Source organism: Prionailurus bengalensis, chromosome D2 (assembly GCF_016509475.1).
Source record: "Prionailurus bengalensis isolate Pbe53 chromosome D2, Fcat_Pben_1.1_paternal_pri, whole genome shotgun sequence".
Classification (NCBI taxonomy): Eukaryota; Metazoa; Chordata; class Mammalia; order Carnivora; family Felidae; genus Prionailurus; species Prionailurus bengalensis.
In genome coordinates, this window is record NC_057351.1 from 72,818,526 (window position 1) to 72,839,221 (window position 20,696).

General features: G+C 42.0%; 1 protein-coding gene across 2 annotated transcripts in view; it reads left to right on the forward strand.

Annotated features, from left to right (window-relative positions):
* PNLIPRP3 (pancreatic lipase related protein 3) overlaps positions 1–19,650 on the forward strand; it is a 35,606-nt gene extending 15,956 nt beyond the window's left edge. Inside the window, exons 4-12 of one of the 2 annotated variants that reach the window (XM_043597652.1) lie at positions 134–265; positions 2,543–2,651; positions 6,581–6,700; positions 6,784–6,906; positions 10,016–10,134; positions 13,160–13,292; positions 15,097–15,208; positions 17,566–17,733; positions 17,990–19,650. In XM_043597652.1, the coding sequence (XP_043453587.1) occupies positions 134–265; positions 2,543–2,651; positions 6,581–6,700; positions 6,784–6,906; positions 10,016–10,134; positions 13,160–13,292; positions 15,097–15,208; positions 17,566–17,733; positions 17,990–18,071 (1,098 nt within the window). In that variant the 3' untranslated portion in view covers positions 18,072–19,650. The remainder of the gene's footprint in view (positions 1–133; positions 266–2,542; positions 2,652–6,580; positions 6,701–6,783; positions 6,907–10,015; positions 10,135–13,159; positions 13,293–15,096; positions 15,209–17,565; positions 17,734–17,989) is intronic. The other variant, XM_043597653.1, reaches the window with a different exon arrangement.
* The last annotated feature ends 1,046 nt before the right edge of the window (positions 19,651–20,696 follow it).

Consider the following 20,696-nt stretch of genomic DNA (forward strand, 5'->3'; position numbering starts at 1 on the left):
AGGACAGGACCTGGCATGTAATAGGTTTTCAGTACCTGGTAGTGTTATTTCTTATTATGGAATCCCTTGTTCGGTCACTTTGGTTTTCTTCAATTCTTATCTCTCTGAGACTTGTAATAAATCTTTGCCCCAGGTGCTACTCAAAGTGGAAGATGTGAACTGCATTAACGTAGACTGGATTAACGGTTCACTGGAATATATCCATGCGGTAAACAACCTCCGCGTTGTCGGTGCCGAGGTGGCATATCTTACTGATGTTCTCATGGTAAGAAAAGTTGAGTGTTAAATTTTTTTTTTTAATATTTGTTTGTTTTTGAGAGAGAGAGAGAGAGAGTCAGAGCGTGAGTGGGGGAGGGGCAGAGAGAGGGGGAGACACGGAATCCGAAGCAGTCTCCAGGCTCTGAGCACAGAGCCCGATGTGGGACCCAGACTCATGTGAAGATCATGACCTGAGACAAAGTTGGACTTTTAACCAACTGAGACACCCAGGTGCCCCAAAAGTTGATTTTTTCAAAAATTATGTGTAATTGGTTTTGCATCATAACACCAAGAATTTGGGTCAGTTGTATGGCTTTTATATTAGCTTACACAAATTCTGAACAGGTGGGATACTATAAGCATTCCTGTATGGTGACTGGAAAAGGGAAATTACTTCCTGGGAAAGAAGCGCCTGTGGTTCTACAAAGCGCCACTTGGTGGCAGTGTCCCTTCACAGGCTCCTCACCAAATGCTTCTCCACCCCCACCCCCAAGGTGGCCTCCTGGGTCAACTTGCAGGACCCTCTCATGCTGGGTAGTTTTCGTTGCATTGTAAACCTATCCTTGATGATTAGAAACTGTTCCCCTCTTATGAATGTTATTTGTTTAGAATGTGAAATACATTTTCCTACAGAAATTGGATTCTACGGCAGTGAATTAGTTAGGTCTGTAGTCCAGTCCAGGCACAATGACCTATACGTTTTCTAAAAGAATCAAATAGACTTTGCTATTTATGAGGGATATACCCTGAGACGTTTATAAATCTCCGAATGCCCTACCATAATGGAAAGTAATTTCCCACCATAAAATGCAGTGAAGGAAAATCTAAAGATTTATGGCCCTTTCAGACTCTTAAGGAGGGTTCATTCATTCACTCAACAAAGATTTTTCTCTGCACTTGCTGTGGGCTGGGCACTGTTCTAGTCCCCGAAGGTACACGGCAAGCGAGACTGTGTTCCTGCTCTGACAAAGCATGGGGACGGTGCTGTGAATGAGTCCAAGGCAACGGGGTAGAGAGAGACTGGAGCCACAGCTAACCTAGATGGGAGGCCATGGGAGGTGATATTGGGACCCCGAGCGCAGTGAGGGGTCCGGGAGCCAAGCGCTCACCTGCGCCCCCACACTGCTCGGCAGCTCTTCCTGCTGTCAAAGGAGACCAGGGCACAAAAAGGTACTTAGAATGGGTCCTTGTACCCAAAGGATGAAATCAGATTCATCTCCTCTTTGAGAAAAAGTCGTCCTAAACTTTCGTGAATTGTTTTGTTGACCCTGAGGCCTGAGCTGTGGACTTTTCTAGGGCCTGGACAAAAAGTAGGAGTGGCTCGTAGGAGAGGAAATGTTTGTTGGACTGAAGGGGAAAGCATTTGCTGAGCTAAATGTGCAGGAAATTGATGGAGACAAAGGAGGGGAAGACTGAGGGCGAGGAGGGCTGATCTCAGACACCAGGGCTGGAGAGGAGCCCAGGAAAGAAAGCAGAGATTTCAAAGGACGGCAGCAGTGGAGGGTAGGCTGCCTAAGGACCAGGAGACATCCTGGGCAGCCATTCACGTGTGAACCAGAGAGAAAATACTCTTTATAAAGCAGCACAGATTATTGTCATTACTGTCATTATTTTCCATCACTGCAAAAATAAAAAGTGGAACATTTGATCAAATGACACATTTATCCAAGTGAAGGCAATTGCTTGATATTCACTATTATCATGAAGAGAACTTGAAGCTTAGATAAAACTAAAAATGCGTGCTCCTTTGTTCCCCTTTAAGTTGAGTGTGTGTGTGTGTGTGTGTGTGTGTGTAACTCTTAGGGACATAGCCATTTTGTGAATATTCTTAAAAACTCCTCTTTGAAGACCAAAGTCATCCCAGACATTTGATCAAGTCGCCTTCAACTGGAGGAGACAGACACAGGTAGGGTAGGTAACAGCCTGGGTCTGACTGCATTTGGCCTGTATTGGGAGGATGCTGGAAGGGTTGGGTCTCAGGAAGAAGGGACATGGGCTGAGAGCCACAGATGCCATTTCTGGGCTGTTCTTTTCCGGAGGGCCTTGAGGCTGCTTAGCACAGCGGGAAGAACCTGACAGAAGCCATTCCTCCAGGCCTGCCTGGTGCTTGCTCCTGCAGCCAGACGAGGAAGTGGGTGTATGTGGGGGTCACGTTGTCACCTGACTGGTCTCCAGGCTGTGTGTGAGAAGGACAATTATGCCAAGCATATGTCAAGAACATGTAAGCCGCTCCATGTGGTCTTTTAAAAATACTTGTTCTGTTTTCCTTTAAAATCCCTACCAGAAAAAGTTTGGATATTCTCCTTCAAAAGTGCACTTGATTGGGCACAGCGTGGGAGCACATCTGGCTGGGGAAGCTGGGTCAAGGGTACCAGGCCTTGGAAGAATAACTGGTAAGCTTGCGCTGGAGTTGGGCCTTGAATTTGTTTACGCACAAAATCAAGTATCTGACGCACCGAGTGAAGTAGCAGAAGCGAATGTAAGGTAGGAGAAAACGGGACTCAACTAAAGTAAAACATAAAAGTGTTTTCAAAGTATGAGCGTGCAGATCCACGTTCAGGAGTGTTCGCGGCAGCATTATCTGGGGCAGCAAAGTCATGGCAACTGTGACCGCCCGGCTGTGGAGGGTGGCTGACGCATTCTGACACACACACCATGCTTTGCAACGCTGCACCACTGGCTAATACAGAGGATGAGTTAGAGTCCGGCTGATGGTCCTGGAATGGCGTCTGTGACGCATCTGGGTCGCCGCTCACAATGGGTGCTGCCTCTGTGGGACTCGTTGAAGGCCTGTGCCCAGGCTGTTCCAGTTGCTAACATGTTGGATATTACTCCTGGATACACCGTTAAGTCTAAAAACAAATCGCAGAGGCAAGTGTGGACGACGAATTAGTATGAATTAGTTTATACTGTGGATTCGGTTTTTTGAGGATGATAATTAATCATATCCGTTCCCTGCACTCTGACTTCCAAGATGGATGGAGATGGAAATATCAGCTCCAACATCAACGGGTGGGGCTGGCCTCTGTCTCCTCTGCCTTCCCAACCAACAACGCTCTGTGGGCACGCACCATGTCTCCCTGTCTGCTTTTCACCTCCCCGTGCCCTGGCCCTGGACCCGGTTCAGGCTGTCTTCATCTCTTGCCTGGATTTGGCCGCTCGCGGCTGGTCCCCCAGCCCAGTCCCCCACAAGTACTGCCAAGTCATCATGTTTCCAAATACAGGCCGTGTCACTCACCGCTGGAACTTTCCATTGCCCAAAGCCTCTTAGCTGGTGATAGAAATAGTTCATGTTTCACTGGGGCCTTTCATAGTTCTGTGCCCTAGCGCATGCTATTGCCTAAACAGCCACTATTCATCCTTCGAGATTCATTTCAAAAGCACCTTCCTCAGGCTGAGCTAATTCTCTGTGCTTACCATACCCTTTGAAATATGCCTCTATTATATCTGGAAATGCAACTATTGTATCGCACGGTCTTACAGTTATTCATGCACCTGTCGTTTTTGATAGACTCTGAACTACCTAGAAAGTCTCCCTCACCCCCACCCTACCCGGGCACATACGAGGCGCACATTTCCTGTCGGTTAAAACAATATACATACATACATACACACACATACATACATATGCTTTAAATTCAAATTTGAACGTTACGTATTTTTTCCTAAAACTAGTTAAGAACTCCAAATTGGGTACAAAGGGTTTTGCCTCTGCAGCTCTTAGTACAGCAGGTTTTTTCCCACTGAACGCTTCCTCTTTCTCCTAGTTCCCAAGTCCTAGCCCTAGCACCCAGCCCGCTGCCACCCTTCTTTCTGAGGATAATAAACTGTATTTTTATTCTGAAGTCATTGGGTAGCAAAAATCCCCCTTCGCTCTAAGTTTTCAAGCCTGGGGAAAGAAGAAATGGGCACAGTGTGTGAAGTCAGAAGTTCATGGGGTCTACCCAACCTTGGGCATGTCAGCCATAAATGAAAGGGAAGAATATTGCTATCCATGTATTGAAAATCACACTGGGTTACAATAAATTTATGAAGATTTTGCCTTTCTCAATTTTGATTCCAAAAATCAGAAACTGTCTAACTCCAATTTTTTTCCTGCCAAGTGAATTACCCTGTTGAGTAAATAGAAAACACTACATTTTTTTAAATGTTTATTTCTTTTTGGGAGAGAGAGCACAAGTGGGGGAGGGCCAGAGAGAGGGGCGCACAGAGGACTGGGCTCCTTGCTGACAACAGCAAGCCTGATGTGGGGCTCAAACTCACAAACCATGAGATCATGACCTGAGCTAAAGTTGGACACACAACCAACTGAGCCCCCCAGGCACCCCAGGAAACGATGCATTTTTAAATGTCTCTAAAGTCCAAAGATTGCTATAATTTGGATGTCCTGACCTATATTCCTTCTGAGTGGTTAATTTTTGAACGATCATGTTCCTTGAGTGACCAACGAACTGAACTTCAAGAAAGATACTAGCTTTATAATAAAACCAGTTAAAAGCAAAATTAAACGATAGATTTTTTTTAAGTTTATTTACAGAAAGAGAGAGTAAGCATGAGCAGGGGAGGGGCAGAGAGGGAGAGAGAGAACCTCAAGCAGGCTCCATGCTGTCAGCGCAGAGCCCGAAGCAGGGCTTGATCCCATGAACCGAGAGATCACGACCTGAGCCAAAATCAAGAGTCTGACGCGTAACCTACCGAGCCACCCGCGTGTCCCTAAATGATAGATTTTAAGACACCTGTAAGTTGAACCTTCTGTTGCCTTTCCTCCAGAGACACGCTAGAACCAAAAATCCAGGATCCTCTCTTCCCTGCTATTTGCCTGTCCTCCGATCGATAGAGTCTGAAGTGTGTCTGCTATATTTGGATACACCTCTACAGGGCTCTTGACTCCATCAGAAGTTTGTAACTAACCAGTAATTGTACGCTAAACACACAGACAGCCAGACAGACTTCCTAAAGTTGAAGGTTGATTATGAGGCAGGTAAATGCTGCTGTGTCCCAGGAGTGTGGTGTGCAAACATTCACTTCCCACTCATGCCACATGTCCACAGGGGGCTGTGCTCTGGGGTCCTCTCCAATCTAGGATCCAGTCTCCACTTCACAGCAAAAAGATTTTGCTAAAATATAGATAGATCTCTCCTGTTGCAAACTTGTGAGAGCTTCCCATTGCCAACCAGATCACGTCCAAACCCTTTCCCATGGTTCAGGTTACCTCCGGCTCCTGCTTATAATGCTGTCTTCATCTTTCACCCAGTTCTAAAGCTCTGCACACCAGCCTCAAAATCCGGTTCACTATATAGTTTCCCAAATGTGTTTAACTGCCTCACCTGGAGGCCATGGAGAGTCTCTTTCTTACCCCCGGAGGTCTGCTGACCCCTCTTTACCCTGGCAGACTCTTCTGGGCCCTCAGACCTCTGCTTGTATTTCCCATCTCCAGCAGAAGCATGCCCCAATTTCCCAAGACTGGTTTACACGTCACTTCCCTGTGCTTGCAAAAGACCAATGCTCACCTCTGTCTCTGCACTGAGCAGATTGGGGTGCCTTCCTCACCAGATGGAAAAATCCTTGAGGACAAGGCTAGGCCTTATTCCTTGCATCCAAGTGCTAAACCTGGCACATATTAAGTGCTCGATAAATAATTGTCAGATGTGTAAATGAGTAGGTATGTGAATGGTCATAACATCTTAGGGACCTCTAGATATCTTTCCTTTATCTTTATTAGACATTTGACCAGGAGACGGTGGGCTGAGGGTATAGACACGTGGGCTCTTAGTCTATTTTGCTTCCAATGTATGGTGACCTTGTCAAGTCACTGCACTTTCCTGGATGTCAAGCTTTTCATTTGTGATATAATGAAGTGAAACTAAGTGAGCCATAGCTGAAAACTAGGATTCTGTTACTTTAAGTGTGTGGCTTTGTAGATTCACGTTTACACATTGAAGAGCTCTTATCTTTTATTTTTGTTTTTACATACAGATGTTGCTTTCGAGATCATCCGCAATCCATAAGTTTAATTATGAATATGGCAGTCTGTGTACAGACCCAGAATAGCCTCTTTGATTTTTCTGACTTTATTGGCTATTTTGCCATTGACTAGATACAGCCCTTCTTGTATATAGGAATCTGATATTGTAATATATAGACACCTGCATTTATATACTCAATTTGTATGTCTATACTTAGCCTTGGGTGGTGTTTGGCCTATATAAATCTTATAGGAATGAATACCTTGCCTTTATCATCTGTACTTCCAAAATAACACTATCAGTATCCTCTTGTATAGAACATGTTTTGGCTTAAAAGACATTATGCTTTTTCCCAGGGTTGGACCCAGCTGGGCCATATTTCCACAACACTCCGAATGAAGTTAGGCTGGACCCTTCAGATGCCAACTTTGTTGATGTTATTCATACAAATGCAGTTCGCTTACTCTTTGAGTTTGGTAAGTTTTTAACACAAACAGAAACTACACTGAAGCGTGGAAGAGAATTTTAGAAGCACTTATCCTGCTTTTAACGATTTCAGGTGCTGGGACTATTAATGCTTGTGGTCACCTTGACTTTTACCCAAATGGAGGGAAGCACATGCCAGGATGTGAAGACTTAATTACACCTTTGTTTAGCTTTGATTTCAATGCTTATAAGGAAGGTAAATACTTTTTAAACTATGAAGCTGGCTATTATATATTCAGCTCCCTCGTTGGACAGGATCCACACCCTTTTGCACATAATATACTATAAAAATACACTTTCGTGCAAAACACAGTCACATGTATGAAGCTCCCACCGGTTGTGAGATCTGCAAGATCGGTGTCTGTGTCTTAGTTATCTTCACATCCCCAGGTCCTATCAGAATATCGCACATATTGTAGGCACTCAGTATAAACAGGGAGGATGTGCTCATTCATTTAACAAATATGTATTGAGAGTGCCTACTATGTGCCAGGCATTATTCCAGGAGCAGCAGATGTAGGAGTGAATACAAAAGACAAAAACCCCTCCCTGATGGAGCTAATATTCTAATTTGCTAGAAAAACAAATAACAGAGTAAGGAGACAAAGCAAAGCATAGAATAGAATATGAGGTGTGGGTGATGGTAGAGGTTGAGTGGGGAGAGGAGATTCTTGATAGGGTGGCCAGGAAGTCCTTGCTGACAAGATGGCCTAAAGGAGTTAGCCATGTGGATACCCGGGAGAAAGGCATTCGAGGCCAATGGGTAGGAGGCAGCAAGTACAAAGGGCCTGCGGTAGGGGCCTGCCTGGGAAGTTCATGGCAGTGAGGAGCCTACTGTGGTTGGCGTAAATTGAAAGAGGAGAATAGTAGGCATGAGGTTAGAAAAGGAACAGGGGCAGAGGGAGATAATGCAGGGCTTTATAAACCATAGTAAAGGTTTCAGCTTTTACTCAATTGAGTTGGGAGCCATGGGAGGATTTTGAGCAGAGGAGAGATACGGTTTGACTTACTTTTTAACAGAATCACTATAGATCCACAATTTAAATTAACCACAAATTAAACAAATAGTATTTAGCCCTTTATAGTCGTTTCCAATAACAATAATACCTATAGAGCTCTTGGTAATAAGGCACCAAAAATTATTATTTGGGAATTTCATTATTCTCTATATCTACATATTACCATCACGTAAATAATGAAACATATCACACAATAATATATAAAATACACAATAGTAGAATGTATGATGATGTGATAATAAATGGATTACCCTAAATCTCACTATCTGATTCCATGTGGTCAGAATATCTAGATGATTTAGTTATTTCAGCTTCCAGTTGGCTGGTGTAGTGGAAAGAGACACAGATATGACACTGAGAGTAGCTTGAATTTCCTCTTCTCTAGAGACAAATTTCAAAGTTTTAGTATCTGTTCAGAAAAATAAACGTGATTAGAAGTCTGTTGCAATGCCTTCTGAAGGAAAGAAACAAGTAGTGAATTACAGATACTCAAAATGAGAAAGCCAATTCCATCTAGAAGAGAGAGACAAAATTCATTGAAATAAGGCCTGTTATAAAAATTATCTGTCTTCTTATTTTCCATATTATGACTTAAAACCCTTTCTATTAGGATAAAATATAGATCATAATATTTCTTTATGTACGTGTATACATACACAGGACATTTGAAATTCTGTAAAGAATTCATTCAAGTAAAATACATTGATCACAAGCTATCCTTTTAAGACATCATAAAATTCCCTACAACTTTAAGTATGTGTATCATTCATGTTATGATTTAGAAGAGTTTGAAGATATTAAGATATTCTATTTTACATTTGTTACTAAGAAATCATTTACTTTTAAAATTTGTATTTTCCTGTATGCTAGTGAACCATCTTGCCTAAATCACAATTATGAACATAAATCTGAACACAAAAAGGCCTGATGTAAGAGAAGTCCTTGTTAAAAAAAAATATATATATAATGCCAATTATTGATCTCTGCTTTCTGAAATTACCCTGTCTCAATTATCTATTGCATGATAAACCGTAATGGCTTCAAAGAACAATGGTTTTATTGCCCACTGTTTTGAGGGTCAAGATTCAGGCAGAGCTCTGCAGAGACTTTGCTTTGTGATGCGAGTCATGTGATTGCATCCAGTTGGGGGCTGCACTAGGTGGGAAGGTCCAACATGGTCTTCCATTATCTGGGGTCTTGGTACTGGTTTGTCTCAAGTGGTCTCTTATCCTTCAGGGTCTTTCTTCCCAGCCAATTAACCAGGATTGCTTAACATAAAAACTGGGTTCTAAGAAAGCAAAAGTGGATTCTAGAAAGCCTCTTAAGACTGAGAACCTGAACTTGCACAGGTCGATTTCTCCATGTTTCTGTTGGTCAAAGCAAATCACAAGATTAGCTAGTAATCCAGGGTGGGGAGAGTGTGCGGGAAAAAAAATGGCTCCCTGTTCTTAAAAGGGAGAATGGTAACCTGATACTGCAAAGGGGTGAGGACCTAAAAAAAAGAGTGACTCATTGGAGGCCTCTATTGTAGTCTAATGAACTACCACACATACTAAAACAAAATCTAACTTCTCAAAGGTCAGCCAAGCTGTGTAGAAGAATGGTCCATGCCAGACATGTTGCTGTACAAGATAAAGAGCATAAATGACTAGAATACTATGATAACTTCAGAATGCACAAATGTATTTAGGTATGCTTCATTATTGCAACAATCTTAACTATTAGTGGCGATAATGTCATGCCTGACAATGGCAAAACTAATTTGTCCTTAGTATTCTTTATAATACCTCTTACCTGTCACACCTGGAAGGTCAGCTGAAGCTGTGCACCGGTTAATGTTGCTGTTGCTGGCTGTTTTGTGATTGAACAGGAGGGAGTTCAGCCTTCCTGCAGAAACAGAGAGAGAGAGGCAGAGAAGTAATGGGTCTAAGGTAGAGACGCTGTGTGCGCAAGAATACTTAAAGCTCTAAGTCAAAGATCCGGGAGGCATTGAAGATATTAGTCTCCAAACACAGAGTCATCTGTGGTTGCATGTGTTTATTTACCCTGCTTGAATGTCCCTTGAGATTCACACAAAGAATTCTTTGATACAAAGAAAATGATACATAACATTGATAAATATTGTGCAATATACAAGCCTGCATACAAGATCTGGCTCTCTAGACTTCCCAAGTCAATAATCTGTTGTTGTTTTTTTCTAAGTTACTTTTCTAAGAAATGGTTCACACGATCAGCTATCAGTTCATCAGTTTACTGCTATCTATTAATTGGAAACTGTCTTCACAGAAGTGGCTTCCTTCTTTGATTGCAACCATGCCCGAAGTCATCGCTTTTATATTGAAAGCATCCTCAATCCTGATGCATTTATTGCTTATCCTTGTAGATCCTACAGATCTTTTAAAGCGGTAAGTAAAGCATTTTGTAGTGCAACTTAATTAGCAAGTCAGTTTTTGAAGCACGATCAGCCAACTAAAAATTAGTGCTTTGAGTATGTGGCAAAAAATGCATCTGCCATTTTGGGAAATAATACGTTCTTTCTCTGTGCAGAGTACTGAACAGTAGCTGGGTTGCTAAAGGGCTTAAATAACTAAACCAACCATTTGTATTCTGGTTGTTTCAGCTCTTTTGAAGATTATATCCAGTTTTGCGTTTGGGGCCATTTGTTATGCGGTAATTAGATGCTACTGCGTAACAGACATAAGTTCAGGGCAAAAATTTTTCTGTGTATATATTTTAAATGTCATCTTCAAAGATGCCCTGAGAAGGCTGAACCAATCAATAGCTACAACGAAATATGTTACTATTTACTTGGAACGTGAAAATTATTTTATTAAAATTTAATTATTTATACAGAGCAGAACTAAGGCACAGATAGCTCACAGGAGCTCCACACAGATCAATAAGGGGACAAAATACCAAATCTGATTTTGCTCGAGTCATAAAGTGCACAGTGCCAGATGTGAGCTAAATGTATTTTTCATTTGGTTATCGCTATGAGAAGGAGAAAGAAAATCTATTTTGTAGTGAAAAGTGGAAAAGATTTTCCTTCTGATGCTTTAGAGACCTAAACTCCCTGTTTTATCAGGGTAGAAAAATGTGGGGTTTCCAGCTGAAGTTTATGGTAAGTAATAGCACTTTGTGAGTAAGTGCAGTGTTTAGACAGGAATAAGCATTTCCCTGCTCTTACAGAGCGAGGTGACTGGATGCCCTCAGGCCACCTTCTCTGTCTCCCCAGCCGGTTCTTGCTCAAGGCATGCCCATGAACTGCCATGCTCAGGAAGCTTGCCAGCCAAACACTGGCATTTCCCCAGGCACCTCGTTCCACCCCACCTCCTCAACCTTCCGGCCCCAGATGCTGCTCTGAGTGGCTGAAGGGATCTTGGCATTTACTATATGAAGGCAGGTGGAAGAGGCCCTCGGCGTCACAGTATATTCAGAGATAATGGGGTGCAATCTGTGAGATTGGAGAAATTTAGGCTCTTGTGCCACATGGTTGCTAATTATGGCTACAAACTAGAGAACAGGCAGTCAATGTCCTTGACCTGTTTTATCGTGCTTCTAACCAGTCATAAAAAGGAAGTGAAATGAAATGAAATAAAATAAATAGAACAGAATAAGATAGAGTAAAATAAAATAGAATAAAAGAAAAGAAATTAAAATAGAATAGAATAGAATAGAATAGAATAGAATAGAATAGAATAGAATAGAAAATAGGAATTCTAGTACGAGGCTATGTGGTTCACAGTCTTGTTCATCACTTATTAGACACACGACATTGGATGAATTAAATTTAACTTCTGTGCGTTTCAGTTTCTTCATCTGTTAAACAGGGAGACAAAAAGCACCATAATAATAAAGGGAACTTGTAAGGATTAACTGAGTTAAATGCACATAAAGTGCTTAAAAAAGTGCCTGACACGTGGTAAGCTCTTAATAAATAGGAGCTCGTTTATTATTGTTAGAATGTTTCTTCATTAAAATAGAGTTTTACATGGGATATTTTACTATCATCTTAACCTAAATGTCCATGGTTTATAAATCTGAACGTTCGAATCCTAAAATAACAAATAAAAAATTTGAAACACCGCTATGCAGATTTTTTCAAGTTAACATTTTGTCAGTTTTGCTTTAGATTTCAAAATGTACAGATAAAATTGAACTACCTAACATTCCCTTCACGCCATGTTTGAAGTGTTTGAAGTGAATCCGATATTATATCAAATAAATAGTGTTATACTGTATCTTTCTGGATTTGCTTTTTTTGTGAATTTTTATAAATTTGAGATCGAGGGGCACCTGGGTGGCTCAGTTGATTGGGCACCTGGCTTCAGATCAGGACGTGATCTCATGGTTCATGAGTTGGAGCCCTGCACTGGGCTCACTGTTGTCAGCACAGAGCCCGCCTAAGATTCTCGGTCCCCTTGTCTCTCTGCCCCTCACCCTTGTGTACATGATGCCTGTGCTCTCTCTCTCTCTCTCTCTGTCTCAAAAATAAATAAACATCAAAAATTGTTTAAAATAAAATAAAATAAATTTGAGATCTACACTGATATATGTAGATCTAATGTATTTATTTCAGAGAAATCAACCACAATTTGTTTATTCATTCCCCTACTATTGGGCATTTTGGTTGTTTCCAGTTTTTGTTATTAAAAGCAACTTGTAGTAAGCACTTCTGTATGTCTGCTAGTGTGTGTGTGTGTAGAAGTCTCTTTATGGAAGGTAATACGAGTGAAATTGTCAAAGCATATGTGCATTCCTGTCTTTATTAGACATTGTCTGCCAATTTATATTCCCCACAGGAGCAAATGAGAATCCCACACTCCATGTCTTCACCACTACTTCATATCGCCAATTTTTTTAAATTTTTGCAAATCTGCTGAGTATGAGATTGTATGTTGATTTCATTAGCACGTCCCTGACACCTAGTAAGACTGAGCGTAGTTATTGACTATTTGACTTCCCTCTTCTATGGCTTGTCTGTTCATATCACTTATTTATGTTTCTAATAGGCCATTTTTTTCCCTCTGCTACTTTTGTTTTCCTTGGTTTTGTTTTTGCAAACGGGATGGCCTATTAGGCAACTTAGTCATTTTTTTTTCCAGATATTTATTTTTGAGAGAGAAAGGGCATGTGCGTGAGGGGGAGGAGCAGAGAGAGGGGGACAGAGGATCTGAAGCAGGCTCCGTGCTGACAGCAGAGAACCCCATGCGGGGCTCGAACTCACAAACTGTGAGATCATGACTTAAGCTGAAGTTTGACGCTTAATCGACTGAGCCACCCTGGCATCCCAACAGCTTAGTCATTTTGAAATGCATATGCTTTATTTAAGTTTCAAAGATTTATCATAGTTTAATAATATATTAGGAGTTTATTGAAGGTCAACATTTCTAATTACATTTCTAACTACCTCTTATTTTCTGTCACCAGGGAAATTGCTTCCATTGTCCCAAAGAAGGCTGCCCAACAATGGGTCATTTTGCTGATAGATTTCACCTCAAAAATACGCAGCCTAATAGATCGTATTATTTTTTAAACACAGGCACTCTTTCCCCATTTGCCCGTAAGTATTGTAGCTCAGTTTTATTGTAATGCTTCAAGGTACTTATCTTTAAAAATTCAACAGTTTTTACTGAGTGTCTACTAAATAACTGGGCGCTGGGCCAGACTCTGAGGATGCAGTGAGGAGACTAGTGGGGAGTTTCAATCCCGAATAATAAACGCGGTGGGAGACACGCAAGGGAGGAACGTCCACAACCACGTCAAGGGAGCTTTCTGAGGGAAGGTGATTTCTAAGCTGACTCCTGAAAGATGAGTAAGAGAGAGAAGGAAATGGGAGCGTTCCAGTAGGAAGGAAGTACACATTTCAGTGCCATGAGGTGAGAGACAACTAAATCAGAAAGAAGATTCCCCCAACAGGACTGGAGAGACCAGGAGGACAGTAATATGAGATGAGGCAAGAGAAATAAATTAAGTCAGGTAATGAAATCGTGTGCCATGTGGGGAGTTTGGACTTCATCTACGAACTAATGGTAAGCCACCGAGGGTGTTAAGATGATCGGATTGGTTTCTTAAAAGATGATTTTCGTTGCTCCATGGATTAGAGGGACACAAGATGGAAGCAGAATGACCTGTTAGACCGAGTGTTGCCTCACCACCATGTGAAGGGATGGATGTGTTTACTAACCGGAGAGTGGTGATCATTTCACCAGATATGTATATCATTCTATGTATATCACACTGGACACTTACACAGTGCTATATGTCAGTTACGTCTCAGTAAAGCTGGACAGAAAGGTAGGAGAAGCCAAGAGAGTACAGAGATAGTTGGGAGGCAGAAGCAAAATGGAACTTGGTGAATGGATTTGAGGGATGCAGAAAGTCAAGAAGTCAAGGATGATTCTGACCAGCTGGATGAAGGTTTTGAGAGGCCCCGGGATGTGGGAGCGTGTGCGCCCGGCAGGCAGTCAGAGGTATGGGACACGGAAGATGCATCACCAAAAAGGCTAAAAGGTCAGATGAGAGGGGGGCCCAAAGGGCTCACGGGGTGAAGCCCCACTGCTGTCACTGGGAACATGGGGCGAGTGGTCTCAGTGGAGATGTGACAGTGAGATGGGCTGAAGAGGGAAGGACAACTCTGGCAACCGTGAACGCAGGAACTGAAAGTTCTCTCTTGTAGGTTTTTTTCCCCTTTCAGACATTTTCAAACAATTTTTGGAAGAATTGCATTTTTTCCCACGTGTTGTTAAACATACAACCATTTCAGGATTCACAATGAAAGATCTGTTTCGTTCTAGATTTTTTAAAAAGTCACCCTTGGCCACTTGCAAGGGATTTATTCTGCTGGCCGGCTTTGTACTGCCCCAGACCTGCGTTAACCCGGCATCCTGAGCGCAGAGCCCTGCGGGAGAGGAAGGGAGGCTCACTTTGCTTCTCAATATAAAAGCACAGACCCTCTTGCCCAATAGGCATTCTAGATTTGTTCTGGAGCCGTTGCCAGACCATGGCCAATAAAAACCTGGCTGTGCAAAGCATACATGCTGCAGAATACAAATGTAATAGACGAAAGGAAACACCCATATCCGTTTTAAAACGACATAAAAATGCCTCGAAAATTAAAGAATTTTCTTGAAAGAATGTCATTCCACTATTTACTTTTGTAAAATGAAAATATGCACATTTGTATGTATTTTAAAGGCAGTGCTTCACCCAATTCACTCAAGTTATATCAAGTTGTCTTTTCTTCGTGAACATGAACAGCCTCATTCAAGGCTGAGAGTTGAGTTCACATCCATGTGCTCTGAAGGTCATGCTTTTCTCGTGTTTTCACCTCTCCATTTTCTCTCTCTTTTTTTTTAAATCTCCAGGTTGGAGTCACAAATTATCTGTCAGACTCGACGGAAACAATGTCACCCAAGGGAGCATGTTTCTCCGTGTAGGTGGAACCACTGGGAAAACAGGGGCATTGGTGATAGCCAGGTAGGCCAGGGCCAAGGGCGAGGAAGTGGCAGGTGGCACAGCACTGAGCATTTGGTCAGACTGGCTCGTTCAGCAGCTCGGTCTTTTCCTAGAGCAGAACACCACATGGCTGGCAGGACACATTTGCCTTTTCTCTCCACTTCATGTTTTCCAGGCATAAAATAGAAATCATGGTATCCGTGGCTCCAGCTACAAACAGAAAATACTAGAAAATGATGGCAGATGCAGACAATAAAGCAAATGGACTATAAACAAGATATATTGTTAATTCAGCCCATTAATATCATATAGATTTGAGCATATGTTTTTGCTTGTGTAGATTCAACTTACTTTTGGAATAAGACATTTATATATAAATTGCCAGATTGCTAAGAAGCTGAGTAGTACCCACAGATACAGGACACGTGTTGGAATAGTCAAAGGCGGGAATAATTCGGTAGAGACGTTCACTGTGTACCTTTGGCTGAAGTCCCCTTTTACCCGGAGTTTTCCTAAATCTTCCCTTTGGTCAGCCTTAGCATTTTTGCGTAACATATTTCACTTTTGTCGTTTAATTCTGTAATCCATTTCTGAATTAACGTTACGCACGCTAATTAGATGCTACCTTTTGGTAAACCAATCAGTGGATTCGATTTTTGCCTCTACGCTTTCCATCATCTTCAAATAGTGGGCAGAGGTATGAAAAACACAGATTTTGTGGTTACTTGTCAGTCGAAGGATGCAACAGATTAATCGCTCTGGCAATCTGTGCACGTCATCTTGCCTCAGTGCTGCTGCTTGTACATATGGGTTCGGTTGGTGGTCATCTGGATCCTGGCCAATGCACAGGCTCCAGCCCACCCTTCGAACCCTGTCTCCCACCATTTGACTTTGTTCATCTTCAGCTCAGCCACATTACCCTGATTGCACTCCCCAGCATTGACTAGATCCCACCCTTTCCTCCCTTCCTGACTTCACCCATGCTGTTCCTTTCTTCCAAATACCCTTCCCTGTCTTAGCATATCTCATTTCTGCTTGTTCTTCATGTCTGCATTAAGCAGTCCTCTGAGAGCAGTTCAGTACAATCACGTGCCTGTGGCTCTGAGGCCCAACGAATATTGCCTAATACTGGACAGTTTGAGCTCTGCAGAGAGACACCTGACCCAGGGCAGGTAGGCACAGATAGGTGTTCTTGCCCCCTTAAAAACGCATAAGAATATTTGTACATCTCTGCATTTCTTTTGCAAAAATCTAAAGAAACTACTTGTCATCTTGTGGCATAGCCACCCGATCCTCTTTTAAGGGTAATTCAGCATTTCTGGTTCACAGTAGATGTCTCACCTTGAAATGCAGTCAGTTAAATGCATTTGCATGGTACGTATTCCTATATTTCAGTCAAGTGCCAAGAGTCTGGCCCCTTTCTGTGGATTATATTTTAGTCATTGGGGCGTCTAATGACACTGTTATGAAGGAATGGATGGTAGGTTCACACTGAGTGAAGGCAGTTCAGGGGGAAACAGGAAGATTATCCTTAAGAATTCGGAAGAAAAGCTGCCTCCTGATAATTAAAGCAATTAATTTTACGTGAAATGGAGTAAGACAGGCCCTAGGAATAGCACCATTCATTCATTTACTCAACAAACAAACATTTGAATGCCCACTGTGTGCCAGGAATTGTTCTGATTGCTAAGGAAAGAGCCATAGGTCCTATTCTTGTGGAACCTATCTTCCAGTTAGAGGAGCTAGGCATTACGATTAAATTAACAAAGGAAGAGGGAAACAACAGGAATGAGGAAATCTCATCTGGTCTCATCTGGTCTAATCTGGGCTTGGATTAGGTATGCCCTATGCCTCAAAATAATCCACCTCTCTCTCTTTTATTGCCGTGTTCACCAAAACATCTTTTGATGACTAGTTTGGTTACCTGATTCTTTTTATCCAGATAAAGAAGTTACCAGGGAAAGAGTTGGAATACTAGTAAAGAGAAAACACTTCCCCACTGTGAACTGGATAGATCAGTTTTCTGTGAATTTAGCTCCTCCTTGACAGTTTGATCATTTCCCGGGGTCAATAAAATCTGGTTCCTGATACTGTAAAGCCAAGACCAGACCTTTCATTGTAGAGACCCCATCAAGACAATGCCTCTCCAGGCATCCCCCAACATGAACTAGTCAAGCCTCCCTTTTACCTCACCCTTGTTTCAAGCTTCGTAACCATGCTATTCTACGATGCTTATCAATATGAACGAAAAGAATAAATCTCCTACAAGCAAATGCCAGCAAATGCAACTTTCTCTTTCATGGTACCACAAATGTTCTTTCACTACACCGTCAAGAATACCCAAGGCAAGCTTTTGAGTCTAATTTTTCTGTTTACAGTGGAGCACTTAAGCCAGGCATGACTTACACAAAATTAATTGACGCAGACGTTAATGTTGGAAATGTTACCGATATCGAGTTCTTTTGGAAGGAACTTTTGTTTGGACACTCTCAGAATAAGTTGGGAGCAGAAATGGTGATAGATATATCTGGAAAATATGGATATGAGTAAGTATTACTTTTTCCTTTTTTAAAATTTTTAGTGGTATCGAAAACCTACATATAATTTGAAATTTGCAACCAGCCTACAAATTTGTATATATTGAAATTTTATAATTAAAAAAAGTAAATTATTTAAGAAACCAATATTGTATTTGCAAAAGTGTTTACAAAATAATAATTGCTCATTAAATTAGATCTCCCATGTCTCTCTTTCCCACTAGAACCATATTAATATCCTTTGTTTCCTCGTAAAATTTTTCAGATCTACCTTCTGTAGCCAGGACATTATGGGACCCAATATTGCTCAGATCCTGAAGCCATGCCAATCTCAGATACAGTCTTGATGGATTTACTTAATGGGAGCAGTGAAAGAAAGAATCTCCTTCTAGCTGGCATCCGAACCAAACTTGGCCTTTGTGAACGAGATAGACAAGTACAGTTGTTGTTGCTTTTTATATAGAATTTTTTCCTCACGGATAAACTTCATAAGTGCCTTAATAACAGACTGAGTCCTAGGACAGGGTATGGTATGGTAATCTGAAGGAATCTGAGTATCAGTGACAAAATAAAGCTGTGTGGGAATTTCCCTGAATGAGAAGAGGAGAGGCCCAAGTGTGCTGGAATAAATCCACTGGGCAAAAGCGAGACTCTGGTTGAGTATTTGAAGTACGTTTTGAGCATTTCCAGGTCAAATAATCATTGTTCTAAAATGATTTAAAGAATATTTATTCTGTTGTTAAATCTTGCTAAGACAAATTATGACTATAGTTCATGATATATAGTGATGATAACCCTGTGGGTTAATATGCTTATGTATTAATAATGAAAACCGATGAGAGTACATTAGTATTTCCAAGTTGTTCCTTGGTCTTCAGGTGTATGTAAAGTAAACGAGATTTGGGGGGCCTATCTGTGACGTGTACACCAGTTAGCAATAGGCCCTGAGGATCATCAGCCCCTTCTCTAGAAGCTCCCCTGCCAGGGGAGAATTACTCCTCTCTGGGCCTTGTAAGTTCCATAGCAAATTTGCATTTAACCTAAAGGCAGCATTTCACTTGTAAAGCACTTGACTATCCCTTTGTGTTTGCAATAAAGTACTGTAATATTTAAATGTACCAATTTTTTAAAAAAATTCCTTCCATCTTTTGTAATTCAGTTGTCCTTATCCATGGCAAATGACAGATGAACGTTTTTATTTGCTCTGTTTTCTAATGGGTTCAGTGGTTAACCCGCAGCACTCTACTGTAAATGTTGTTAAAAAGAAATGATGACAGATCCTCTGCAGAAGTTTTGTTGATTCTCCTTGATGCCTTAATGCCAAGTCAACCTCAAGAAGAGGCCCCCGGATGTACTTAAACTTGTGTTGGGGCAGACAGTAGAGAACAAAATGGGGTGGCTCTTTCCCACTGTGCAAACAGGAGCTAGCCGACTGATGGGAGCCCAAGACTCACTGGAAGGAGGGAAGGAGCTGCAGACACATTTGGCAGGGTCTGGGGTCTGGTTGATCAAATGCTCTCTGGTGGGCGTGTCAGCCCCAGGCCTTGGCCAGTGCAGGAGCAGGATGGCCATGAGCAGCCCCATGGGAGAGTCCGAGCCCTCCTAACGCTGTGGCAGACCCAGCATACCTTGGCAACCTGGCGGTAGAGTCTGCGCCCTGGCTCTGGGGACAAGAAACCTTCCTGTGAAAGCAGCTGTCCTGAGCCTGCGCTGTTCCCCGCTCAGCCTTTCTTTCTTTCAAAAACGGCTTGGCCACCAGCAGGAAGAGTTCTGGATCAAGTCACAGCATGAGGCTCCGTGAGTCCTGGCCTGCCTCCTTGCCCAAGAGGCTTCTTGGCTGCTTCTTTCTAAGCTTGAAAAGACGAATGGGAACCAATTAACTTCTGGAAACCCTATTTTAATAAAGTACAAACTTTCCATTCCATAGATCTTACTATCTGTCCTTTTTTGTCCCCCCTGCATATTAGAATGTTGTGAGGATGAAAAACTGTCCATGAACTATGTAGGCAAAGGGATTCTGAAAGTTTAGAGTGACAGCATTATTTTCTGTGTGTATTGTTCCCTAGGAAAACACAAAAAATGACTCCCTTTCTCTCTGAGTGCCCTGTGTTACAGTAACTTAGCATTTTGAGCCAGCAGAGGTTGGCACAAGGAGTTTTAAGAAATTCTTCTGCTCCTTGAATGACCTACCGTTAATGCTGAAGACTGATTTCCAATCCAGTGAGCCATTTACTTCCTCCACACTCATTGCCATTGACTCACTCAGACCTTGTCATCATGTCACCCCAAATGCCCACTTCCGAAACTGTTAATGTGAGTGTCCCCCTCTCTGACCACAACTGTGTCCCTTCAGGCTCACTGACATTCTCACACCTCCTGGTGACTTCTGATCCATTTCTATTACCCATCTACTTTCTCGAAATCCACCAACCAAACCTTTTCCTTTCCATCCCAGCGTAAAGTGCATGATAATTTAGTGCAGTAATAATACCTATAATGCCCTAAACCCCATCTCTTTTTTTCTGTATCCTGTTAAGCAAAACTTCTACCTAAATGCACCAGGGTTCCCTTTCTGTAGGCAGCACCCGAACCGTTGAGTCCTACTGAGACAGTCACATCACGGGAGGGCTGATATAACTATAAATCAGCCATCCACACTGTCTTAAATTCTACCTATTTTTGTTGTTGTTGTTTAATGTCCACGTTATACCTCCTACCCTGACCTCTCCCCCTACTTTGTACAGAAAACAGAGGTCATCAGAGAATAAATCTCCCCTCTTTATTTACTTATTTAATTAATTGATGTATTTATTTACTTGTTTGTTTTTTAGAGAGAGGACGAGTGGGGGAAAGGGGCAAAGGGAGAGACAAAATCCCAAGCAGGCTCCGTGCTCAGCACTGAGCCTGATGCAGGGCTCAATCCCATGACCCTGGGATCATCACTTGAGCCAAAATCAAGAGTCAGATGCTCC